This window comes from Ceratotherium simum, chromosome 17 (assembly GCF_057802395.1).
Source record: "Ceratotherium simum simum isolate JZ-2026a chromosome 17, ASM5780239v1, whole genome shotgun sequence".
In the NCBI taxonomy this organism is placed as follows: Eukaryota; Metazoa; Chordata; class Mammalia; order Perissodactyla; family Rhinocerotidae; genus Ceratotherium; species Ceratotherium simum.
Window position 1 is genome coordinate 12613655 of NC_141916.1, and position 26585 is coordinate 12640239.

Genomic DNA, 26585 nt, shown 5'->3' on the forward strand with positions numbered 1-26585 from the left:
GGTTGCGTAGCAGCGGTGGGCGGGGCAAGTCAGCCGTCTCACACGGCGACGAGTGGTCGGAACCTCCTTCCCTCTCCTTCCCCTTCCCCTTCCCTTCCCAGGAAAGGCTGGGACCCGGCACCCGGGCTATCCCGTGGCCGCTGCGGCCTCAGCTCCAGCCCGGCCAGGGTACGGAGAGGCCAGACCGCGTCCAGGGCGGTGCGTACTGCGCCTGCGCGGGCTCCCACCGAAAAGAGGGTGTGGGAGGGGAGGGGGCCATGTCCCAGGGGGACTGGGGTAGGGGTTCGAGATATTGGAGGTTAGAAGGGAAGAGAGTAAAGATGAAAAATTGAGGAAGGGAGCAGCAATAGGGAGGAGTCGGGAGATGAGAGAGGGGCGCTGGACGGTGAGTTGTTGGAGAGGTCCATTGGAGTAGGGGAGCTTTAAGTGCGGAGGGGGCCCGGGCTGGTTGGAGGACAGGGAGGAGGGGACCTGGGGAAACGACGTGGTGTTTAAATGGGCAATGATTGATGGCTTGGGAGGGCGGAAGGGAACCTTCTGGGGGCCAGCGTGGGCAGGGGTGGTGGAACGTGAACCCCCGCCCTCGAAGCGCCATTGCTTGGCTCCTCTCCCATGCCTTGTCTTTGGCAGCCTTGTCTTCCTCCTCCATTCCTTCCCCCCTCTCCCCCTCCCACCCCTCCATGAAAGAATCTCACATTCCTTACATCCCTGCCCTGGGTTTGCAGCCAGGCTCTCTTCGCAGGCTTCACACACCGGAAAGGCTTCCCCAACCCAGGACTCAGGGGAAATTAAGTGGGGAGGAGGGGGATGGAGAAGGAGCAGAAAGCTAAGAGGGGTGCATGTGTTTTGCCTGAGGGACTGACAGACGTCTTCCCCGTTCAGAAACTGACTTCATTCTACGTAATAGCAAACGTGGCTCTTAATGAGACGCCTGAGCCACTGTTCTTGGAGATTGAGCTGTGATAGTGATAGTCTCATCTCTTCCTATACAGGTGGTTTTGGAGTCTGACAATAGAGCAAGAAGCTGATAGTTTTCCGCCCAAAGGGAATGGGGTAGACTAGCGGTAGGGAATCTGAGTGATGCAATAATGTTACTACCCTGTGTGTCCAGCCGACTTTGTGGCTGGGCCTGGTTCCCAGTAATTTAAAAGAAGGAACAAGCTTCTTTCAAGCATTTCCTCCCTGGCACTCAGTTCTCTTAAGTTTATTTTGTGTTCTATTACTACAAATATCTTACCTGAGAACAGCAGTATTCAGTATGCTTTCACATTTATTACGTCATTTAATTTTTCAGGACAACATTTAAGGTAGATAAGGCAGGTATCATTTTCCCTACTTGACAGGTGAAGAAACTGAAAACTACTGAAGGATGGCATGGCTTGTTTAAAGTTAGACAGTTGACAGAGCTCAGACCAGAACCCAAGTCTCCTGACTCCTGGTCCTTCCCTCAGTTGAAAAATCCTGTTTTGTTCTGGCCAGGGGAGCATTGAAGTAGGATTGGTTTTCTCTGCATGAGCAACTGTTTGTTTTCTGAGTCTGAAACTTGTCACTAGAAGAAGACTGAACATAGCCAAGAGCACTGGTTCCTGGAAGCATTTCTTGAGCTACAGGTGCATATGCTAGGCTGTTGGGAAATAGGGTGTTGTCAAAATGGAAGAAGCATTATACCCTCCTCTGTTTTATGGATGGGGGAGAAACATATCAACTTCCCCCTCACCCCCAACCACAGGGAAAATGTGTCTGGCATTGCAGCTTTATCTCTAATTAGTTTAAAAATACTACACTAAACGTGGCCTATGAGCATAGTAAACTAATGAGCATGTGTACCAGGCTCAGATGATGAAATGGTCTGTGTTTTATGTATAAAAATCATCATCATACTATTTCTTCCTAACACAGCCCTTAATCTATTCATAGACATGTGATGGTGAGGAAAGGAGTTTGAATAGTCTGCTATTTTCCTGTGGAGTGTGGAATAGGTCTCTCGTCACCCTTTATCTGAAGCCTTGTCTCTGTCTACTTGGTTCCATGCTTTTCGTAATGAGAGTTTGGTCAGCCTAATCATACTGCCACCTCTAGTCTTCCTAATTGCCCACCCAGGAATAATTTCCTGATTCACTGCCTCTTCATTTTTATTTTATTTATTTATTTATTTATTTTGTGTGTGTGAGGAAGATCAGCCCTGAGCTAATATCCGTGCTAATCCTCCTCTTTTTGCTGAGGACGACCAGCTCTGAGCTAACATCTATTGCCAATCCTCCTCCTTTTGTTCCCCAAAGCCCCAGTAGATAGTTGTATGTCATAGCTGCACATCCTTCCAGTTGCTGTATGTGGGACGCGGCCCCAGCATGGACAGAGAAGCGGTGCCTTGGTGCACGCCCGGGATCCGAACCCGGGCCGCCAGCAGCGGAGCGCGCGCACTTAACCGCTAAGCCACGGGGCCGGCCCTGCCTGTTCATTTTTTTTCAAAGCCTGATCTCCTCAGGAATATTTCCCGACTTGAGAAGTAGAATTGCACCTGTACCAACATTCTTGAGTATCTTCTCCTTATGAAATAGTATTTTCCAAGTGGACTGTTGGACCACAATCCTTTCAAATGAAACAATTTATGTGAAAGCACTTTGGAAACATTAAAGCATCATACTATGTGTGTAGGTATCTGGACCTCTGCACTGTGTAGATTTGTATAGATCTCTGCATTCCACAGATGTAGAATCATTGACATTACTTGTAGTAGTGTGCACTGAATAAAAGAATCTTTTTCTATCTCAAACAGTTCCTCTTCTCTACCTTTCTTCTGGTCCCTTTCTCTCCCCTCTCAGCTCTGTTTGAATCTCCTGCACCATGTGTGTGATTCCTTAGCAGTGATCTCACTCCTTAGAGGGTAGTCCTGTATGCCTAGCCCTGAAACCTGTAGTCCTTAGGGGAGTTATCTCATCCTGCTCAACCGACCGCCAGATCCGAGTCTGTCCAGTCTCTGCCAAGTGGAGGTAGTTCCCCTGACTCACCTTTTTCTTCCTTGTTCCTCTTAATAGAGTGCTCCTGATTGTGACATCACATCCATCCACTTGGCAATGGAGTTTGTCACTAGGAAGGAAGACTCAGTCGGAGAATAGCCAACAAGATGGGTTACTGGGAGCGTCTCCTGAGTGGCGCTGATTGGAGGCATCAGGGGGTTGGAGCCTTGTGAACAGGGAACCTGCCCCCCAACACTTGGAAGGTAAAGAGCCTTGAATCAGAATCCCATTCCAGGCTTCATCCCTTTTCTCTGCTAATCTGGGTTCCTTCTGCTCTTGAAAACTCCTTTCTAAAAACTCCTTTCTGCATAAAGCTTTCCATAATTAACCCACATCAGTCTGTTCTTTGCATATTTATGTCTTACATTAACTGTTAACTTTTATTTTTTTATTTTATTTTATTTTTTTGTGAGGGAGATCAGCCCTGAGCTAACATCCGTGCTAATCCTCCTCTTTTTGCTGAGGAAGACTGGCTCTGAGCTAACATCTATTGCCAATCCTCCTCCTTTTTTCCTTCCCCAAAGCCCCAGTAGATAGTTGTATGTCATAGTTGCACATCCTTCTAGTTGCTGTATGTGGGACGCGGCCTCAGCATGGCCAGAGAAGCCGTGCGTCGGTGCGCGCCCGGGATCCGAACCCGGGCCGCCAGTAGCGGAGCGCGCGCACTTAACCGCTAAGCCACCGGGCCAGCCCAACTGTTAACTTTTACTTGTTGGTAAATTGCTTAGTAAATTTTTTATCTTCTTATGTGTCTTATATCCTGTATACTCACTCATTGGGCTCAAGCCTACACCTTAGTTTGAGGACAAGGATTGTGTTTTCTGTTTGTTTTACGTGTCCCTCCTGGCAAGGGGGGCTGTGTCTATAGGATGAAGATGAGGTTTGGGGTAACCACACAATAGTGCTTGGTGTTGGTGACCAAGTGGAGGTCCTCGCTGGCCTTTGCAGCCTGGTAGGCTCACTTTAGGTGTTAGATGAGTGCTTGAAGAATTGTGTGCCCTCTAGATTCTTTTGTAAATTGAACCAATTGAAATGTCCTAAAGAAGCCTAACTTTAAAATCCCCTGAGGTACATCCAGTATGGATCACAGCATTCTAGAATTACACAGAAGCTTAGAGGCAAGCTTAGCCCACCCCCTCGTCTCCCAAGTGAGGAAGCTGAGTTCCTAAGAGGGGGAGTGACTTCAATTCAGGGATTGTACTATTTAAATAAAAAAGATCATTTCCTTTTACTTAAAAAGTCAAGAGAGTTGCCTACAGAGAGCAAGGTCAGTTAGTGGAAAAGCCAAGGAACATTTTATAACATCATTACCCCCTAGTTTACCTGTTTTTGTTTTGTTTTTTTGCTGAGAAAGATTCACTCTGAGCTAACATCTGTTGCCAGTCTTCCTCTTTTTTTTTTTTCTTTGCTTGAGGGAGATCTGCCCTGAGCTAACATCTGTGCCAGTCTTCCTCTATTTTGTATGTGGGTTGCTGCCACAGCATGGCTGATGAGTAGTGTGGGTCTGCGCCCAGAATCCAACCTGTGAACCTGGGCCGCCAAAGTGGAGCGCGCTGAACTTAACCACTATGCCACGGGGTCAGCCCCCCTATTTTTGTTTCATTTGCTGAATCTTAGAATCCTGGAACTTGTGGGGCACCTTAGAACTTATGTAGTCCAGGATGCTTCATTTCTTGTGGAGAAGGGAACTAAGGCCCAGAGAGGTTAGGTAACTTGCCCAAGGTCACACATTTGGTCAGTAATAGAGCTAGAACTAGGACTCAGGTTTCTGGATTCTCGATTCAGTTTTCTTTTTTTCCAGACCTGTTCCTTTACTGGGAGACAGGGAGATATGATGAAATGTTTTAGTGACATCTGTGAGACTATTTACCAGCTAATTTCTTCACTAGGTTGAAGTTCCTAGGAGTCACCTTACTCTGGGAGGTTATAGGGCCCTTTCCCTGTGTGGCTGGCGTTCGTAGTAATTGGGGCTGGAGAGTCCTCAGCCCTCTGCACTCCTGTGTGGTCAGGGTGTGGAGGGGAAAGAATTGGTGGAAGGGAGGCTACACCACACATACCTGGCTTTTACACTTATGCTTTTACCAAGAATTGGGACAGCATGCCCAGTTACCCTAAAATATAAATTATGGGTTGGAGTGGCTTCTCTAAGGTTTCTCTTAGAGTGTGTGTGTGTGTGTGTGTGTGTGTGTGTGAGAGAGAGAGAGAATATACGTGGTTTGCACATCTCTACATGGGTTCAAGAAACCCTGAATAAGTGCAGATAAATGTTTGGGCTCCTTAGGAACAATGTGTTTTGAATTCCTGGCTGTCTCTCAGGGGGACCAGAGAAAACCACGGTAGCAGTAAGTTAAACGGTACAGGAAGGGGTCTGATAGAGATCTTGCATTTTTATAATGATGCTGCCTGGGAACATAGGAAGACCCCAGTGTAGCAGTGAGGAAGTAAAGTAACATAAGGGCCTGGTGTGGTTCTGGCCTGCAGAGTGGGAATGCAGTTTTCAGTTTGGGTTCAGGGTGTTCAAATCAGGGAGGCTGGCAGAACTCCTGAAGCCTGAAGGGATACTTCCGTGCTACTTTAGTTCAGCGCCCCAACTTGGGTGAAACCTTCCAAGGCCTTTTCCTATTCCACAAGTCAAGAGGAATATCCAGGAAATTGTGCTTCCAGTGGCTGTGGTCACTGGCTGTGACTCTTGAGGTCCCTGTGGTTTCAGTTTTATTAAGGCTCCTGCCGCTAGGGCAGTGAACAGCTGAGTTCTTGTGCGGCATTCCCCTTGGAATGAATGATAACCTGCCCCTGTGACAGCCCCACAGCAGTGCAAGCACTAGTCGAGGAGCCTAGCCTGTCAGCTTGACTGTCTGCCTAGGGACAGGGCAAGGCAGACAGGAGCTGGCTTCCAAGGTTGTATATAACCACGGCAATGTTTGTTTCCCATAGATGACAAATAGAGAATATCCTAATTAGATTAGAAATCTAAGTTTCCCCTTGTTCTTGAGGCTGCCCCGCTGAAAGGATGCGGTTGTAGGAGGATGGATAAAGAGGAGACTCTCTAACCAGATAAAGGAAGGATTTGATTTGGAGATGCCCAGCGTCTCTGCAGTTTTGCAAACCCTAACTTTATGGTGGGAAACTTGCAGTTCCTAACCCTGGCTTATGGCTTCCTACAGCCTCTGGCCATCTCTGCACCAAGTGAGGCAAGTTCTCTGCTGTTTATTTTGGGGATGTGGGACCTCCTGAGACCCCATTAAGATAAGTTTTCAGAATTTGTATTCCTCCTTAAGACAATATTGTTAGCATTGATTTAAAGTGAAAGTGCAATGAGGCACAGTACAAATTCGAGGCCTGTTTCTACATTGCCCCATAGCAACGAGGGAGAAAAGGGCAATGCTATTTTAGTTTTGGCCTCTTGCCCTAAGGATAACTGATTTTTTTTTTTTTTGGTGAGGAAGATCAGCCCTAAGCTAACTTCCGATGCCAATCCTCCTCTTTTTGCTGAGGAAGATTGGCCCTGGGCCAACATCTGTGCCCCTCTTCCTCCACTTTATATGGGACGCTACCCCAGCACGGCTTGACAAGCGGTCCATCGGTGCGCACCCGGGATCTGAACCTGTGAACCCTGGGTCGCCGAAGCAGAGCGCACGCACCCAACCACTATGCTACCGGGCCGGCCCCAGGATAACTGATTTTTTAAAAATTTATATCTTGCAGAAATATATAACCTAGATCAAAAGTGCAATCTCAGCATCTCGATTTTAAAAACGTGTACACTACATATGTTACTTTTTATTTTTTAAATTGCCCTTATAAAAATGGCACCATACTATACTATTTTGTCAACTTGCATTTTTCAGTTTGGGACGCAGTGTTGCACAGTGGTTAAAGCATGGGCGCTGGTGCCAGTCTGCCTGGGTTTGAATCTGGCTCCACCACTTCTTGGCTGTACGGCTTTGGACAAGCTCTTTAACCATCGTGTCTCTGTTACTCATCTGTAAAATGTGGATGATGACAGTCCCAGCCTCAGAGCGTCACTCGTGGAGTTGTAAGAATTAGATGAGTTAATGTATGAGAAATACTTAGAATAGTGCCTAGCGTATAGTAACGCTCAATAAATGTTGACTTTGTTATTATTTAATTGTGTAAGTAAAACATGATCATCGTAGAAAAAGTAGGGAAAACCAATAAAGCAAAACTGTGACTGAAATTAAAAGTACTAAAAGTCTATACCTAGAGACAGCTTCTCTAATATATATCTTTCCAGATGCTCTCCAATATAATGTGTACACACATAAATGTAAATATACTTTTTAAACAAAAATGGCACTAGAGCGTATATAATATGTATAAATATATTACTTTATTATATAAATAATAAATATATTTAAATAATTTAAATAATAAGAAATATGTCTGTCATATTAATGCTACATGGTATCCCATTTTTTGGATGTAAGGAATTCTGCTGGATATTTGTGGTATTTCTGGGTTGTTTTATTATGAACAATGCTTAGATAAACAACCTGGTATATTGTTTTGACATCCTTGTATAATTATTTCCTTAGGCTAAGTTCCTGGAAGTAGGATTGCTAAGTAAAAGGGCATATACTTTTTTTAGGACATTTGCTATTTTTTTTGGTGTGATTCAATTTGATCAACTTTTTCTTTCAAGAGTACATTTTTTTCCAGACTTTGCTCTAGTATATAACATGTTAAATGTGTATGTCATATATCTTGTATGACATATATGACATGTATAGTATATGACACATTAAGTGAATATTTTAGACATGTTTTTTGTTTTAACCTTAATGGCAGTTTCCTATGTATCCTTCTGAAGTGTTCCATGCATATGTAAGCATATACACATACATATTGTTTTTTGCACTCATGGTGGCATACTTTACATACACTATTCTATACCTTAGTTTCTTTCTCTTAACAATATGTCTTGGAAGTCTTTTCATACCTGGTACCTTTTAAAGACAGCAATGATTTTTTTTTTTCCTCTCATTAATTTTATAGCTATTGTAGAGAAACCAAATTACAATTTGTTTATTTACTTGAGGTTTATATTGTCAAGTCAGCAGTTTAGTAGATGAATGATGGATATTTGGGAATGTTTTTGCTACCATGTAGATGTTGTCTCATCTCTTCTTAACTTTGTCTCCTGCCCCTCCCCCTTCCTCCCAGCCCTGTGTGTGTCTGGATGAGGAGAGTGGCGGCAGCTATCATACGCAACAGCGCTAACAAATCTTCGTTGCGTTAATTGCAGTAGAGAGGAAAGGTTATGCGAATAGTCCCATTGTGTCCATATTGGTCAGTCCACACATGGAGCTCTGAGTACCTGTTTTAGAGGGACATAGGCATTCTAGAATGCTGTGAGAGAAGTGAGTCTGGGCTAGATAGTTCTCATCTGCGCTCTTGCTGCCCCCTATCTTGACCTTTCCCAGGAGTGTCTAAGCACAGGGTGACTGACTGTTGGGTGCTGTGGGGAGGATTCCTCCCTTAGGATCTTAAACGGGATGGTCTCTTTATGGTCCATTCTAACTCTGAAGGCAAAAATATGACTGTCTTAACCAGGTCAATGGGAAAAACTTCCGGGTATGATCAAATTCTGTAACTTTTTATTCTTGTACTTCAAAAGTAAAAGCAGGGCCAGCCCTGTGGCTTAGCGGGTAAGTGCGCGCGGTCCGCTACTGGCAGCTGGAGTTCGGAACCCCGGGCGCGCACCGATGCACTGCTTCTCCGGCCATGCTGAGGCCGCGTCCCACATACAGCAACTAGAAGGATGTGCAACTATGACATACAACTATCTACTGGGGCTTTGGGGAAAAAAAATAGGAGGAGGATTGGCAACAGATGTTAGCTCAGAGCTGGTCTTCCTCAGCAAAAAGAGGAGGATTAGCACAGATGTTAGCTCAGGGCTGATCTTCCTCACAAAAAAAAAATAAAATAAAACAAATAAAGTCAGTTAAAAAAAAAAAGTAAAAGCATTCCTGTATTTTCTAATTCTCAAGTAATTTCTAAATTTAAAAAAATTTATTTTTTCCATATTTGTGGAAGACTGTTTATTTTTTTTTATTTTTTTTTTTTAATAAAGATTTTATTTATTCATTTTTTCCCCCCAAAGCCCCAGTAGATAGTTGTATGTCGTAGGTTCACATCCTTCTAGTTGCTGTACGCGGGACCCGGCCCCGGGTTGGACGGAGATGTGGTGCCTCGGGGCGCGCCCGGGATCCGAACCCGGGCCGCCAGCATCAGAGCGCGCGCACTTAACCGCTAAGCCACGGAGCTGGCCCTGGAAAACTGTTTAAAGTTGAATTATGACTTTAAAAAAAATATATACTCGGGGCCAGCCTGGTGGCGTAGCGGTTAAGTGGGCGCACTCTGCTTTGGCAGCCCCGGGGTTGGCGGGTTTGGATCCTGGGCGCGGATCAAGGTACCACTTGTCAGGCCATGCTGTGGCAGCGTCCCATATAAAGTAGAGGAAGACGGGCACAGGTGTTAGCCCAGGGCTGGTCTTCCTTGGCAAAAAGAGGAGGATTGGCAACGGATGTTAGCTCAGAGCTAATCTTCCTCAAAAAAAAAAAATATATATATACTCACTAAAATTTTTGATAATTAAAAATAGAAGAAAAACATTATCCTTAGTCCTACACCCAAATAAAACCACTGTTAACATTTTGATATTTCTTTCTGGTCTCTTTTTATGTATGGATTATTTATAAATATATGTTTTTAAACAGATCTTTATTTAATTTTGTGTCCTACTTTTTTCACCTATTATTATATCATGTTATTGCATATTCCTCATAAACATCACTTAAAATATATTATTCCATCAAATGGGCTTACATTACCATAATCACTTACTTTAAATGAAAAAGTGTTTATCAGATTTTTGAAAGTTTACTGGTATGATTTTTGAAAACCTATCTGGACCTCTTTTTGTACCATTCTTCCTGCTTTGGAGGTGTCCCTCTTCCTGTTTAAGATCATTCCAGATCTCCTCCCTACCCCAACCTCAGTGACCAGATTCCCGCCTGTCTTTATCTTTCCCTCGTCACTAGTGCTTTCCTGTCAGTACATAAACCTGCTCAAGCCGTTCTCATCAGAAGGAGAAACACTCCCACACTGCCACTTCCTCAACTTCCTGTCCTTCTCGGGCCTCTTCCTGTCCTCCTCTCTTTCCCTGCCTTTGAAATCAGGCTTTTGACAGACTCATCTTAAGCCCCTGTCTGTCTTGTTCACTCTGAACCACTGCAGTCTGGCTTCCACTTCCACTGCACTAAAAGTGCTTTCCCTGGTGCCACCCAGCTCCACGGAACCGCTCTCTGCTGTGGTCTCCACAGTCCCACATCCTGATGACTTCTGGTTTTTTTTAATCTGACATCTCTGTTTGTAGCTTTTGATACTTCTTTTCCCTCCTCTAAGCCTCCACTTCCTTGACTTTTCTTTTTATTGGGGTAAAAAACACATAACATAAAATTTACCATCTTAACCATTTTTGAGTGTATAATTCAGCATTTTAAAGTATATTCACATTGTTGTGAAACAGATCTCCAGAACTTTTTCATCTTGCAAAACTGAAACTCTATACCCATTAAACAAAAACTGCCCCCTCCCAACTTCCTTGACTTTTGTGATCCTCTTGTCTCCAGGATTTTCTCTTATCTCTGGCCAACATTTCTCAATCTTTCTTTGCAGGTTCCTTTTTTTTTTTTTTCTTTTAAATGTCATTGTTAAAATATTCTCATGCACCATTGGTGGTAATGTAAATTGAAAAGGCCTTTCTAGAAGATGGTATGGAAGGATCTAGGAAAATAAATAGTAGGCATGCTGCTCAACCCAACAAGTCCACCTCTAGGTATCTGTCCTAGGAGAGAGATTTGTTCTTATGCTCAAAAAAATCATGTTACATGGGCATTAATTGCAACATGATTTGTTTCATGAGAAAAGTTGGCAGCCAGGAAAACTTCAGTCATGAGGGGAATGGCTAATGGCTTAGCCTGGTGGATTGGAAACTCTTACCACTAGAATATGAACTACACGAGAGCTGGGACCTTGTCTGTCTTGCTCATGCATGAATCTGTTATGGCAAAGAAGGGCAATTGAGAGAATGAATGTACACCAAGCAATGGAAGGGGAGAGGAAGGTGGGAAGAGAGGTTACATTGTTTGAATCTTTTAAAATGAGAGTTTAGGGCCGGCCCCGTGGCTTAGCGGTTAAGTGCGTGCGCTCCGCTGCTGGCGGCCCGGGTTCGGATCCCAGGCGCGCACTAAGGCACCGCTTCTCCAGCCATGCTGAGGCTGCGTCCCATATACAGCACCTAGAAGGATGTGCATCTGTGACATACAACTATCTACTGGGGCTTTGGGGAAAAAAAAGGAGGAGGATTGGTAATAGATGTTAGCTCAGAGCCGGTCTTCCTCAGCAAAAAGGAGGATTAGCACGGATGTTAGCTCAGGGCTGATCTTCCTCACAAAAAACAAAAACAAACAAACAAACAAAAATTAAAACCTATAAATTATGTCAACAAAAGAAATCCTCAGGTACTCCCCTAGCTTTCAGGTTAATTCTGATATAGTGTAGTGTCCCAGGGCCTTCAGTGCTTTGCTCCTGCCCTCCTCTCTCACCTTCCAGCATATTACTACACAAACCCTTAGCTAACTTCTTGCTTTGTTTCACCCTATTTTATCTGTTCTAGAAGGCCCTTGCCCTACTCTGTGATGCTAGCTCCTCATTTTTTAAACCAGTGGTTCTCAACCAGGGGCGAGCTTGTCCCCCAGAGGATATCTGCCAATGTCTGGAGACATTTTTGGTTGTCACAACTGGGAGAATACTACTAACTTCTAGTGGGTAGAGACCAGGGATGCTGCTAAGCATTCTACGGTGCACAAGACAGTCCCAACTCCCCCAACAAAGAATTTTCTAGCCCAAAATGACTATAGTGCTGAGGTGGAGAACTGTTCTAAACATATCTGGAGAGGCATTTCTGGGCCGTCTTTCTGACCACCCCCAGTCTGATTTAGAAGCCCCTCTTCTCTTTTTTTTTTTTTTTTTAATAATTTTATTTATTTATTTATTTTCCCCCCAAAGCCCCAGTAGATAGTTGTACGTCATAGCTGCACATCCTTCTAGTTGCTGTATGTGGGATGCAGCCTCAGCATGGCCAGAGAAGCGGTGCATCGGTGCGCGCCCAGGATCCGAACCCGGGCCACCAGCAGCAGAGCGTGCGCACTTAACCGCTAAGCCATGGGGCCAGCCCATAGAACCCCCTCTTCTGTGTCCCTCTAGTACCTTGTGCTTAACTCCACATCACTTATCTCATAGGACTAGGTTTTATTAGGCTTGCTGATGTATAGATGGTACTCAGTAACTGTTTATTAAATGAATATACGTATATTGTTTTACAGTAAGGTTTTTGTCTAAACTCTTAAAAACCAGGTTTGGGGATCAAAGGAAAAAAACATGGCTCTTAATTTATCCTTCCCTCTGCATACTTCTGATCTTAACATGCTATTTCTTTGCTATCGTATGAGCCAGGATTCTTTTGGTGGTAAGGTACAGAAACCCAACTCAAAGTAGCTTCAGCAAAAAAAGATACTAGGGTGACCCATAGAAACCAGAGCTAGGAAGGCAGCTGGGTCTTGGGAACACACCAGTTACTCTGAAGCCTCGGGAGTCTTTCCAGCTCTCATCCAGGCCTTGCTCACTGTGTCTATTTCAGTCTTTTCTTTCCTTCTGTAGATTTCTGTCTTCCTCAGTCCACATGACAGCCAGAGAAAGACCAATTCAGTTTTCTTGGTGCCAAGCTCAAATTCTCAGGGATAGGATCCATTGGCCCCACTTGAATCTCATGCTCACCCTTGGCCCAGTCAGCTGTAGTCGAGAGTAAGGTCTCACAGTACTAGGGAGGCACCTCCCACTGGAGCCATGTGGATGAGAGAGAAAGGGAGTATGATTCCTAGAGTGTGGCTGCTGGGTGAACAACACCATGAGTATCCACTATGGCTCTCAATGGTCGAGGTACACAGAATGAAGACACTGTGGCTGCTCTTGCTCTCTTACCACCATCGTCATTGTTCAGCTCGGTGAGTTGCAACAAGGAGAATCACAAGGGGCCTTAGTTCTGGGTTGCACATTTCACTTTATTATGTCTTGAATATCATCGCTTATGTACTCACCCTAATCCAGTACTGTTTAAAGATTATTCAAGGGAATTACATCCTTTGCTTCTATTTTTTTCTGTTATGTTAGCCTAGGAACAGAAGGTTAAACGTCTGAAGGGAGACAAATATAGGGTAGATGTCCCCCTCCCTGCCCCATTTTCTAGGAGATAGCCAGGCCAAGGTGGTTCACAGTGACAGTTTCAGAGGGATTGTTAGTAAGCCCAAGGACCTGAACTTTAGGCCCTAGAGATGGAGGAACAAATATATAGAGAAATGGTGGTGATGGAGGTCAGTGTAATTGTAGCAGTGACATGGGCTATTATTGTTCCAATATAAAAGGGGTAAAGAAGGATAAGTAGTTCCATAGGGAGCCTCGTGATTTCTTGTATCCATTAGCTTTGGGTATTAATCAGGATTTTTACCAGTTGAAAGAGACAAAAACCCAGCTCAAACCAGCCTAAACATAAGAAAGAATTTATTGGCTCCCGTAACTGATTCAAAAGGTGATTGTGGCTTTAGGCCTGGCTAAATCTGGGACCTCAAGTGATCTCATCTGAATTGAGTCTCTCAGCTCTACTTTCTTCCTTATTGGCTTCATTCTGTAAGCAGGCTCTCCTCATCAATGGCAGAGATGGTCACCAACCACTCCGGGTTGTACATCCTACCAGCTATGCAACTCCAGGGGAAAGAGCTCCCCTGAGAGCTCCAGTAGAAGCCCCAGGCATCACTCTCACTGTCCTGGGTTGGGCACATGTCCACTAGGAAACAAGGTATGATTCTTTTTTTTTTGTGAGGAAGACTAGCTCTGAGCTAACATCTGATGCCAATCCTCCTCTTTTTGCTGAGGAAGATTGGCCCTGGGCTAACATCCGTGCCCATCTTCCTCTACTTTATATGGGACACCGCCACAGCATGGCCTGACAGGCGGTGCGTCAGTGCGCACCCGGGATCCGAACCTGTGAACCCCGGGCCGCTGAAGTGGAGCTTGCGCACTTAACCGCTGCGCCACCAGGCCGGCCCCATGGGTATGATTCCTAAAGGAAAACTGTGGTGCTGTTTACAGAAAATGGGATGTTAGATAGGCAAAATAGTAGATGTTCACTATACCTTGGGTGCTGGGAAGCTCCCAGTTAAAGCAGCCTTCAAACACACCAAACATTTTATTGGTTTGTAAGGAACTGTGCTTGGTGCTACATTGGATGCAGAACTTGAGTTTCTGCTCTTAAGGAATTTGTAGGGGCTGGTCCCGTGGCGTAGCGGTTAAGCGTGCACGCTCAGCTGCTGGCGTCCCGGGGTTCGGATCCCGGGTGCACACGGAGGCACCGCTTGTCAAGCCATGCTGTGGCGGCGTCCCATATAAAGTGGAGGAAGATGGGCACAGATGTTAGCCCAGGGCCCGTCTTCCTCAGCAAAAAAAGGAGGAAGATTGGCATGGATGTTAGCTCAGGGCTGACCTTCCTCAAAAAAAAAAGGAATTTGTAATCAAGTAGTAGAAATTACAATCTTACGTAAATAATGGTTACTATCATGTATTGAGTGCCTACTACTGTGGACCAGCAGGCACTATGCTAAATGTTTTATATGCATTATGTCTTTGAGGACAACTCTGTGAAAATCACTTCTATTATTATACCCATTTTATCTATTTAAAAAAAACACACAGGCTTAGGAAGTTTGTGTAGCCTGTCCAAGGTCACACAGCTAAAGAGTAGTAGAACTGGGGATGAATCTAGGCAGTTTTGACTCAATCCAGTGCTGTACTTTGGCTTGCAGTTGACTTATCAAGGCCTCTCTGCACCCCCCAGCCCCCTTCTAAATTGGACAGCCTCATTCTAAATTCCTGGGAACTATCGGATTGACTCAGGTCATTGTTTCCAGGACATCACAATTGATGGCTGGTCTGTGGATTGGCTGCCGGTGTATCAGGTGCCCATCCTTGATCCAATTAGCCCACTGGTCGGATGTCCACAGGGGAGTTTCAGTCACTGTTCAGTGACCTCTTGTTTGGGTTGACCCTTAGGAGCCCAACAAAGGGACATGGCAGCCTCGCTGCTCTTTGAGTCCTTGCTCTCCTGAACCTCCTTTCTTCTTTATCCCCATTGCCACCACCTAAGTTCAGACTCTCTCTCTCTCCTGCCTAAATGTTCTTCCTGTCTCCAATCTTGCCCCTGTTGACAGAGTGATTCTAAAAGGAAACTTTAATCACATCATTCCTTTTAAGTCTTTCAGTGGCTTCCCATAGCCTTCCGGATAAAGTCCAAACTCCATACATAAGACTTCTCAGGGCCTGGCCCTTGCTGGCGTCTCCAACCTTGTATCTTGACACTCCCTCCCTCGCACCCTTCAGGTCAGCCTCTTAGTTCCCCGAACCCATCATATGCTCTCTTACTTCTGGGCCTTTGAATGTGCTGTTTCACATGCCTAGAACCCTAATGCCCTACTCTGGCCCCTCCCCAGCACCTAGCTAACTCTTGCTTGACCTGTTGGTGACACCTAATCCTGGAAAACTTCTCAAAATCACCCTCTCCTTTCAGCCTGGGTTAGGTATCCACATCCCTCATGATGCCTTGTGCTTACTCTGTCAAAGCATTTATCACTTCGTAGTTCAAATATATGCTTATGCAATGTCTTCTCCCATTAGAATTAAGTTTCTTGAGTCAGCTTTTTTTTTCCCGAAAATGACTGGCACACAGTAGGCTCTCAATAAATAATTGTTGGGAAAATGAATGGATCTTGGCAAGGAGTTCAAGGGTGGCACATATTTGTAGGCTTCTTCTCAATTGGCCTCTTTTTCCTCTGTTGTTCCTTCCAGGACCTGGGTTTCAGTGATGAGACATGGGGTATGATGTAACCCGTTTCCAGGGGGATGTTGACGAAGACCTTATCTGTCCTATTTGCAGTGGAGTCTTGGAGGAGCCAGTCCAGGTGAGTCGGTCTGATGAAAGGTTTGGTGGGGCAATAGAAAACATTCATAGATAATGGGACCAATGGGGAAGTCACTGTGTTCTGCCTCTCCTGGACCCCCCAACACGCACATGTGAGCGCGCGCACACCCACACACACGCACACAGAATAGAGGTTTGGTACAGAGGAGCTTTGGTGGCTACAAGAGGAATAGGGCCTTCCAGAGTCTGTCTAGAGTGGATGCCACAGAAGCCCAGTGCTTCAGATTTTCTTCTGAGGCTGCTCTGAGATTTTTTGCTGTAAAATGGTCTATGTTTATGTCTTCTGACAGTAGCTCGGGAACTTCCTTTCCTCTGTAGGGGCTCTGACTGGGTTCCATCTTCCTACCCATGATTGAACTTCTAGACTCTCCTGATAAGTTCTCTCCACATTTGATGATGTAGTGTTCCATGTGATCAGCCAGTCTCCCTGCAGGTCGTTTCTGCCTACCTACTGTCTAACAAATAGGAAGGGGGAAACTGTATGTACTAACCTATTTTCTTCCTGGGATTTATTAGAAAAACCAATTTTTGATGCAGCCATGTACTCTGCATTTTGATACGAAAGCTGCCACCTTCAATAGGTCATTTCTCTACCAGCCTTGCCAGACCAGAGTCAGTTATATGTTCTGGGGCAAGTATGAGGAGAAGTTCATGATTAATAGGCAAGTATAATGAGTGAGATGAATTCATAACAGTTGTATTCATGGGACATCATCCTGCATGGTCCTTATGGCCCACACTCTGTAAATACCAATTAATCCTCTGCCACTTCTGGCTAGCTCGAGATAATCCCATTTTCCAAACCAGGACACTAGTCAGTGAGGTCTCACAGCCCTTCCCCCACTCGCTGCTTATACCCCTCCCAGGGGCTCCACTTGATCCTTTGAGTTTATTCTTACTCTAATTTTCAACCAGATGCCTGAGCTGAACGAAAATCAGACTGCATTTCCATAGCAGCTGGCCCTGAATCTATCCCCTGTCTAGGTCTTTGCAGCTTCCTGCCATTAGAAGCAGCCTGGCTGGGTATGGAGCAAGCTATCCTGGTGGTGTCAAGAGGTCATGGGGCGTGTCAGTTCCCTCTCCACCCTGGCAGGGCTTTGTCTGTTTTCTGGCACTATCATTTGAGGTGAGTCACACGTGAAGTCAGTGGCGGTTGGTGACTGTCTAAGTCAGAAGCTGCCGCCCCCCCTCCCTCAGCCCCACAGGGTTTACCTTCTGAAGAGCAGGCCAGGCAGACCTTGTGATGCTAGGTTACCGGACACATTTCCAAAGGTAGAAGGCCCCTGTTAGGGGTGCTGATTTCCCTACATCATATTTATTTATTTTTTGAATAGGTAATAAATTCATATGGCTTAGAAATCAAAACAGTATAAAAAGGTATACAGTGAGAACTCTTACTTACTTATCCCAGTCCACCTAATACCCCATAGATAACTATTTTATTAGTTTATTTGGTATCCTTCCAATGTATATGTGGGCAGACAAAAGCAAGTATGAATATATATAGATAGATAGATATTTGCCCACTTTTCTTCACAGAGTGTAGCACATTGTGTATATTTCTGCAGGGGTGGCAGGTTTAGATCAGATGGTCACAAAAGAGGTGACAGTTGAGCTGAGATCTGAATTATAAGGGGCCAGTCATGCTGAGATTTAGAGGAAGAGCCTTTAAGCAAAGAAGAGCAGCAAAAGCAAAGGTCTTGAGGCAGGAATGAGCTGGGTGTGAACAAGGAATAGAGAGAAAGCCAGAATGGCCTGAGCACAGTGCTAGGAGCATGGTGTGAGGTGAGAAGTCAGAGGCCCCAGGCCAGATCAAGCAGAATTTTATAGTTCTTGAGTAGGAGTTTGGCTTTATTTTTAGTATGATGGGAAGCCACTGTAAGGTGTTGAGCAGGGGAGTGGTGTGATCTAGTGAGCATTTTTTAATGATCACTCTGGCTGCTGACTATAGAATGGACTATAAAGGGGGAAGGCAGACGTAGGGAGACCAGTTAGAGACATATTTAGTAATATAGGTAAAAGATGGTAGCTTGAACCGGTCAGTGGCAGTACAGATGGGGAAAAGTAGACAGATTTCGGATTTTTTTTGGCGATAGGGTCTGTAAGATTTTGAAAAGAATCGAATATGTCTTTGAGTGAAAAATACAAATCTGACAGCTGGAGTAGTGATACTGAGAATGACTCCTTTCCTTACAAAACTTTTCTGGGTTTCAGTCTTTGGTGTCTGTGAGCTTCGAAGGCAGATATGTCTTTTTTTATCTTAAGCGCCTGGCAAAGCGTTTGGGACATCGCCCTCCAGTCATTCATTCATTCGTCACCGTCTACTAAGTGCCTGCTGTGTCTGTCCCCTGCTAGAGGCCAGGAGTTCTCTCCCTTTGAAGGATTGCCTTTAGAGGTTACCTGAGTTAGTGAGGAAGTAGGCTGAAATATGATGTTTGTGAAACTGAAAAGAACGTGATTCTACAAAAAACCAGCCCTGTTTTGGAGGGTAGCCTGGCCAGTGGGACTCAGGGCAACGCCTCAAGTCAGCCCTCATACAAGAGAACGTGCGCCCCACGGCCAGGACTCCTGACCTCTCCCCAGGGGTTCCAGGCTTTTGTTTGTTTTGCTTTCTTACACTGAACTTGTGCTAGTAAATCTCTGCCCCCGCTCCTCTCTACTAATCCTTCAAGACCCATATCAAATTCTGTCCTCTCCATAAATACCTACCCTGATTGACCTGGTCTGGAAAGATCTCACCCTCCTCTGGACTTCTTTGGCAATTATTGTGTGTGTCATCCAGTTGGCAATTAATAATTGCTTTATGTCATCTCTCCTATTCTCCTGGAATATTATTTCTATCTCTATTGTTATATAACTTTTTACTTGTTTGTCTTATGTCATAGTCCATTTGGAATCTCGAGCACAGGACACATATCTGAAGCCTGTGCCCCACAGTGCCTTGCCCATGGTGCATCTATACTTTGCTGTGACCCCAGGGACGTCTGGTCCTGGCAGCCACCCAAGCTTGATTGGCTTTGTGGCATTATCCAATCCAAGCTCTTAGTTCCTGCTAATTCTCTTGTGCCCCTTTTGCTCTGCCCTCCCTTCTAGGCACCTCATTGTGAGCATGCTTTCTGCAACGCCTGCATCACCCAGTGGTTCTCTCAGCAGCAGACGTGTCCGGTGGACCGTAGTGTTGTGACGGTCGCACACCTGCGCCCAGTACCTCGGATCATGCGGAACATGTTGTCAAAACTGCAGATTGCCTGCGACAACGCTGTGTTTGGCTGCAGTGCTGTTGTCCGGCTTGACAACCTCATGTCTCACCTCAGTGACTGTGAGCACAACCCAAAACGGCCTGTGACCTGTGAACAGGGCTGCGGGTGAGATTCCGGCCTTCGCATTTATACCCCTGTCCCTGGATCCCCTGCCCGCCAGCTGAGGTCTCCTGGGCATGTAGGCAAGGAGTGTGCTTGGCCTCCCTGGCTCCCTGCGCCAAAACCTCATTTTCGTGCTGCCTTTCTAACTCTGATCATTTGCTCTTGCTTTAGTAAAAGAAGGGGGACAGCAATTCAGCAGTTTGTGTGATTACACTGAAGACCGGTTTACTTTATCTTTCCTCTCAGTCCAGGACACTTTCTCTTTGTCACATTGACTGCTCTCATTTCCAGCCTTCTCATATATCCTATTGCCCTATTTTTTTTCTTTCTTTAGGGTGTGAAATATTTGATTAAATGCTGATAGCTAGGGCTGTGAATCCAGGGCTTCTCAGAAGGAATGAGTGCACAGGCAGGACCTGTAGGAGGAGAGGAGAGCCATGAGGTGGACGAAACACTGTCTGAGAGGGAAGGAAGCCCTGAGATAGCAGAGGGGCGAGGTAGGGGCTGGGGAGAAGGAAGTGAGGGACCAGACAGGAGGGAGGCCTGATTGAATGTTAGAAATGTGGGGTAGGAGAAGGCCCTCTCAGCACTTTTCTGCCTTGGCCCACGTGGCCCATTGATGCTCCTGTTCTGCTCTTTTCCATCCTGGGCGGCAGCCTGGAGATGCCCAAAGATGAGCTGCCAAACCACAACTGCATCAAGCACCTGCGCTCAGTGGTGCAGCAGCAGCAGACGCGCATCGCGGAGCTGGAGAAGACGTCAGCTGAACACAAGCACCAGCTGGCGGAGCAGGTAGGGCCCAGAGAACATGGGGGGAGCATGCGTGACAAGCACCCATGTGAGTGTGCAGATCTGTGCTGGTGCCTGTGTGGGTGAGTGGATGCTCTGCCTGTGGCTCAGTAGGGAATCAGATTGGAGCTCTTCTCGCTTTCCCTCATCCCATCAGTGTCATCAGTTCACCGAACATTTATCAAATGCCTTCTCTCTGAAGGGGGGATACAGCTGTGAGTGAGAGTCATATCTGTCTTCATGAAGCTTACAGTCCGGTTCTTTCTCAGATCTCTCAGTTGCCTTCATTCTCAGATAAACTTTTGTCTTTCATCTGCTGTCTCCCTTAACCATCATTCCTGGTTCTCCTTCCCTTCAACAGAAGCGAGACATCCAGCTGCTAAAGGCATACATGCGTGCAATCCGCAGTGTCAACCCCAACCTTCAGAACCTGGAGGAGACAATTGAATACAACGAGATCCTAGAGTGAGTGTCACTCAGGACATGGAGTCACTCAGTCCATGTCCTGGCACCAGGCCCTGAAAGGAGGATGAGCAGGGGAGTGGCAGGAGGAGGGTGGTAAGAGGCCTGGGCTGGGGCCATCACTTTTCAGATGTTGGGATGAAGGACAGGGGCAGAGGAGAGGGTAACCTTCAGCCCCAGGATAGGATCTCTTCTTCTTTTCAGTAGGTGGAAGGGAAAGCTTACCCAAGGATGCAATTTATCCAGAATTCAGTGAGTACCCACATGTACAAAGTCCTGTATTAAAGGCTGTGGAGTACTAGGAGAGCCAAAAAGAAATAGAAGGTATCATGCTTGTCTTCAGGTAGCTTATACTCCAGGGAAGAGAGAGAGAGTGCAAATCCAGGAAAGTGAACAGCAAAAATAAGCGAAGTAGACAAGTAAAGTCTAAGATCCCTTTCATTTCTGGAGTTCTGTACAGTTCATAGCTAATCTGTAAGTGTGAATCAATACATTTAGTGCAATAGGGCTGTGTGGGACCCAGGACAGAGGAACGATCGCCTCATTCAGTAAACACTGGTGGAGCACTTACATGTGCCAGGCACCATGTGTGGTAAGTATTGGGATTTTTAAGAAAAATATCAGGGACCCTAAACTCACGGAGCCTGATCTGGTGAGTAACATGTAGTGACTCCGATGGGACCAATTAGGGAAAGATTTGGAGTTTCTGAACCAATGATGGAAGGAAAGAAGGAAGAATAGGGTTAAGCTGAGTGCAGAGTGGGTGGTGGTTCTTCAGGAGAAAAAGCCAATGCAGACAAAGGGGATGCGCTGGAATGACCACTTCCAACCCCTCTGCACAGGTGGGTGAACTCCCTGCAGCCGGCAAGAGTGACCCGCTGGGGAGGGATGATCTCGACCCCAGATGCTGTACTCCAGGCGGTAATCAAGCGCTCCCTGGTGGAGAGTGGCTGTCCTGCCTCTATTGTGAACGAGCTCATCGAAAATGCCCACGAGCGTAGCTGGCCCCAGGGTCTGGCCACACTAGAGACAAGACAGATGAACCGGCGCTACTATGAGAACTACGTGGCCAAGCGCATCCCTGGCAAGCAGGCTGTTGTTGTGATGGCCTGTGAGAACCAGCATATGGGTGATGACATGGTCCAGGAGCCTGGCCTTGTCATGATATTTGCGCACGGCGTGGAAGAGATATAAGAGATCTTGACGGTCTATGAGGAAGAGGTGGAAATCAGAAAATCCCATCACTGCAGCAGCTGGGCCCTGAGTCCTCCCCACTCTCCTGAATACCATGGCTCACACTGGGGCCACACATCTCCCTGCTCTTGTGGCACTGAAGGGCCCCAAGGCACCTGGCTCAGCCTTTCAGGTGGGAAACCCAGATTCCCTCCTTTTGCCTAATTTCTTCCCTTAAGATGTCTGTAAATTTTCACTCTGGTTGGGAAAGTCCCCACCTCTATATCTGTTTTCCTGCCTAGAGTCCCTGGTTCCAGATATTTTCAGAAAGCACAAAGATACTCATTTTCTCTAGAGGATCAGGGCGGAGTGAGGAATCTCTCATCTTTCCCCTCCTCCCAAAGCAGGGAATCTGAGCAGGCAGGCCTCTTGACTCTCAACGACAGTTAGAGGGCAGCTCTGGGGAGCAGACATCCTGAAGAAATGGTAAGGGTGGAACCAAAACCCTAGAAGTAAATAATGAGGCCATGAACTGGCCATCACTGATGGCCCTTAGGGGAAGACTGGACCTCTGTGCCAAGCAATACCCTGCTCAGCCCACCTTGAAAGTGTGGGCTCCCGCTGGGTCTGCAGGTATGCAGGTTGGGATGCCGAAAATTTCCAGATGAGCTCTTCTTTCCTACACTTTCTCATAATTAGGGAATGACAGGGTTGGGGGTAGGGGGTTAGTTTGTTGGGGTGAATATGCTCAGCAGGAAGCAGCTCTGGCTTTTGCTGAAATCGGGTGGACACTGCCTCTTGTGGCATAGGCCATAATAGTTCCATAGACCCCTCCAGCCCTGTGATTGTAACTAGCTATTTTGATAATTTCCTTTGGCCATTGTTGTTTGTTTATATTTCCCTCCCTCCTACTTTTTTTTTTTAGAATGGCCTGGTTATGGCTACCCCACTTTTCCAACCCAGCCACACTGTTGGCAATTTAATTTATTTACCTTTTTTTTTAAGAAAGGAAAAAGAAAAAAAATTAACAAAACTTAAAGCTTTTCTTTTGCTGTTCCTATTGTGGGGATTCTGGATAGGGTGGGACAGGGGTGGGGTCTGTTTTATATTTTTCCTTTTCAGCACAACCTTTGGCTTTAATATAGGAAGGGCCCAGGGAGTCCTTGGCTGAACTTATGTCTGCCCCAACCCTGCATAACCCCATCTGAGAGGTGGAACTCCCTCTGTTCCAGCAGTGGATATGACAGTTCAGCATCGATGCCTGTGTCCTCTAGACAACTTTGCTCCTAGCCCTTCCAGGGTCTCGTCGTAAAGCTCTGTATTTAGAGTATTAATTTTGAAGACATTTCTACTCCCCTGGTTTCCTTGGAGATATATAGCTGGTTTTAAGCTTCACCAGGCAAGATGGGATAGACATTATGTCTCTATGTCCCTGAGTACAGCCTGTGCTCTGGCTCAGTCATGCCCCCTAAGGACTTAAGCTCCATTTCAGGCTTCCCAGGGCATTCCTTGACCCTCTGGGTGACTGGCGGAGTAAGGGAAGGGGAGGGTATGATTGTTTTAATATGCAGGTGGGAGTGGGGTTGAAGAGAGATGGCCATATTAACAGCTTCTCTTTGGAGTTTTATTCCAGGCCAGCTTGCTGTAGGTCTGGGTGGCTGGGTCATGGCTCCACTGGGATTGGGGTGGAGGGAGTAGGGAACAGTCATTTGTTCCAGCTCCAGGACACTGCGCTCAGGAATTTGAAAACGCTGCTATACTTAGTCTGGTTACTGCATTTCTTCCACTCCCCCTGCCCCTGCCCGCCTTACCAAGGCCCATACCCTCCTGTCATCACCCTCACATGGAGCCAGGAAGCTCAGTTAAGGCTTCCCTTCCCTTTGCACTAGTGTCTCTGCGGATTGCTGCTTGTGTTACATGTGCTGTTCCATGGTGTTGACTGCACTAATAATAAACCTTTTACTCAACTCTAAATTCTTAATTCAACCTCACTCTCCCCTTCTTTTGAAGGTTTCTCCTCTGCTTTGGCCTGTCTCTCACCTTAATTCCCCTTACTTCTTGCTTTGTAACCTACCCTGGTCTTAGAACTAACCTGTTGTAGGAGGATGTCTGTCTGGGAGTCGTGTGCACTTGTGTGCCCTCCTCCCACCATCCCTCCTGTCCCCTGTTCTGTAGCAGCCAACACTTTCTCTCCAGTGAGCTGAACTGTGTTCTTCCCAGGGTCTGCCTTTGCCCCCAATTCCATGTCCTCCCACGGGTTGGGGACACTTTCTCCAGAAGATAGGCATGCACCTTTCTCCCTTGTCCCACGAGACCTTTGCTGTGGCATCTGGGATTCCATCCCAGGCAGGACACCTCCACCCCACAATGTCTCCTAACCAAGAAAGTAAACAGGAGGAAGGGAACCTGGAGCGGCTGTAGCTGCTGCGGTTGCCAAACCCTGATAAACCCTTTCAGAGGCATTTGCTGCCACCTTCTCCCTGTCATGCGAAAAAGAAAATCATCTTTTCCCCCAGTACTGTATTTGAAATTTGATGAGCATTTTTCACGCACCTGATGTAAATCTAACAGGTACCCTAGTGGGGTTAAAAAGCGGGAGGCATGGGGCATTCCTGTGCCCATCGAGTCTACCACACTCACGTACGCACAAGGTCTGATGATAAAATGTGACGCCACGTCGCAGCGTAGGGCACACGAGGCACTAGTGCTCTCTAGTGATAACCACTAGCGTGCTTTTTTTTCCTGAAGCTGCTTTAAAATTACTTTCAGAACCTGCTGCTCATTCTTTTTAATGTCATGAATGGTGCCACATCTTCTTTTTAGGCTTTAATATAGGAATTAATATAGGTTTGGGGAAACAATATTCATTATCTATTCTGCAAGGAACCCACTAGGGTGGGGATGGGGGATTCGTGTAGCAAAATGGCACCTACCCTCAAAGAACTTGCTCCCTAATGGAGATGAGTATATAATGAGACGTGATCAATGTATGGTACGTGGATCTAGGAGCAACATGTGAGCCGCTGATTCTGATGGGTACCAGGAAAGACTTTTCCAGAAGTGGTGTTTGTTCTAGATCAGAGGTTGGCAAACTACAGCTTGCATCCTGCTGCCTGCTTTTGTGACCAAGGTTTACTGGAACACAGCCAGGCCCATTTGTTTATGTATTGTCTATAGCTGCTTTTAGACTGCAACAGCAGAGCTGAGCAGTTGTCCGGAACTGTGGCCCACAAAGCCTAACATACTTGCTATTTGGTCCTTTACAGAAAGCTCACCAACCCTAGACTTTTAAAGGTTAGGAGAGGGCCGGCTCCGTGGCTTAGCGGTTAAGTGCGTGCGCTCTGATGCTGGCGGCCCGGGTTCGGATCCTGGGCGCGCCCCGAGGCACCACTTCTCCGTCCAACGTGAGGCCGAGTCCCACGTACAGCAACTAGAAGGATGTGAACCTATGACATACAACTATCTACTGGGGCTTTGGGGGGAAAAACTGAATAAATAAAATCTTTAAAAAAAAATAATAAATAAAAATAAAGGTTAGGAGAACGGGTGGGGAAGTGTAGAGAGGGTTGGTGGTTTTAATTTTTTACTTCAATATATACATTTGAAAAAATCAAAACATTTTCCTACATTGTCAAAATAACAGATGCTTAAAATTAACAGGCTAGGGGCCGGCCTGGTGGTGTAGCGGTTAAGTGCACACGCTCCACTGTGGCGGCCCGGGGTTCAGATCCTGGGCGCGCACCAACACACCGCTTGTCAGGCCATGCTATGGCGGCGTCCCATGTAAAGTGGAGGAAGATGGGCACGGATGTTAGCCCAGGGCCAGACTTCCTCAGCAAAAACAGGAGGATTGGCAGATGTTAGCTCAGGGCTGATCTTCCTCACCAAAAAAAAAAAAAAAAAAAAAAAAAAAAAAAAAAAAAACAATAAAAGTCTCATTTTAAAAAAAAATTAACAATCCTTAATCTAATACAAACCTGTATTCATGTTTCCCCAGTTGTCCCAAGACAAGTACTTTTAGAGCTAATTTTTATCCAACCCTGGATCCAAACCAGGAACCACACATTACACCAGGTTATGTGTCTCAACTCTTTTACTCTCTTACTCTGGATTCCTGGAACAGCATTTTTTTTGGTTTCACTAATTGGTTGAGGATATTGGGCCAGCTGTCCTGGAGAGTGGTCTTTTGGATTTCACTGACTGCTGCTTCACAGTGTCCTTTGTTTCTCTAGCCCATATTTTTACTAAACAGAATTAGATCTAGACTCAGAGAGATTCAAGTCAAACAGTTCTGGGGATAGAAGACATCACAGGAGAGAGGTTCTTTATGTTGTGTAACATCAGAGATAGGCCCAGTTGTCCCACCATCAGCCTTATCTCTTTACTGTACACTTGTGTTGTTGAGAGAGTTTTTTAAAGCTGGCTAGGTGACGAATACGTGCCCCGAGAGAAGGGGGCAGCTGGCAGAGCAGCTCCAGCTGGTTGCTGCTATTCAAGAACAGAGGCCCAATATTGCCAAATCTTATTTCTCAAGAACCTTTGGACATCCTAATGTTTATGCTCAATGTCACAACTTTTAAATGTTGGCTCAATTAAAAAAAAAGAATGCTTGTGGGCCAAAAACAAACAAACAAAATCAAGGGTTCACCAGTGTGCAACCTCTGTTTTAGG

The 26585-nt window shown here is 45.9% G+C and overlaps 1 protein-coding gene across 5 annotated transcripts; it reads left to right on the forward strand.

Moving 5' to 3' along the window:
- The first annotated feature begins 14 nt into the window (after positions 1–14).
- RNF41 (ring finger protein 41) lies at positions 15–25846 on the forward strand. 5 transcript variants are annotated; one of them, XM_087442228.1, is made up of 9 exons: positions 16–198; positions 3036–3220; positions 13793–13953; positions 15996–16108; positions 17113–17254; positions 19222–19493; positions 20147–20282; positions 20641–20744; positions 21584–25846. In XM_087442228.1, the coding sequence occupies exons 4-9, from the start codon at positions 16050–16052 to the stop codon at positions 21933–21935; spliced, it is 1065 nt and encodes a 354-aa protein (XP_087298354.1). In that variant the 5' UTR covers positions 16–198; positions 3036–3220; positions 13793–13953; positions 15996–16049; the 3' UTR covers positions 21936–25846. The 5 variants fall into 5 exon arrangements, with proteins under 5 accessions (XP_087298356.1, XP_087298354.1, XP_087298353.1 ...); XM_087442230.1 differs by lacking the exon at positions 17113–17254 and having other exon boundaries at positions 15–198; XM_087442227.1 differs by lacking the exon at positions 13793–13953.
- Positions 25847–26585: the final 739 nt, after the last annotated feature.

What these genes read in the sequence shown, in the direction of transcription:
- RNF41 (XM_087442228.1), top strand. Translation starts at nt 16,050, where the DNA reads ATGTTGACGAAGACCTTATCTGTCCTATTTGCAGTGGAGTCTTGGAGG. An exon ending in TTCTGGCACTATCATTTGAG is followed by an intron (nt 17,255 to 19,221) that starts GTGAGTCACACG and finishes CCTCCCTTCTAG; the next exon opens with GCACCTCATTGTGAGCATGC. An exon ending in GAATACAACGAGATCCTAGA is followed by an intron (nt 20,745 to 21,583) that starts GTGAGTGTCACT and finishes CCCTCTGCACAG; the next exon opens with GTGGGTGAACTCCCTGCAGC.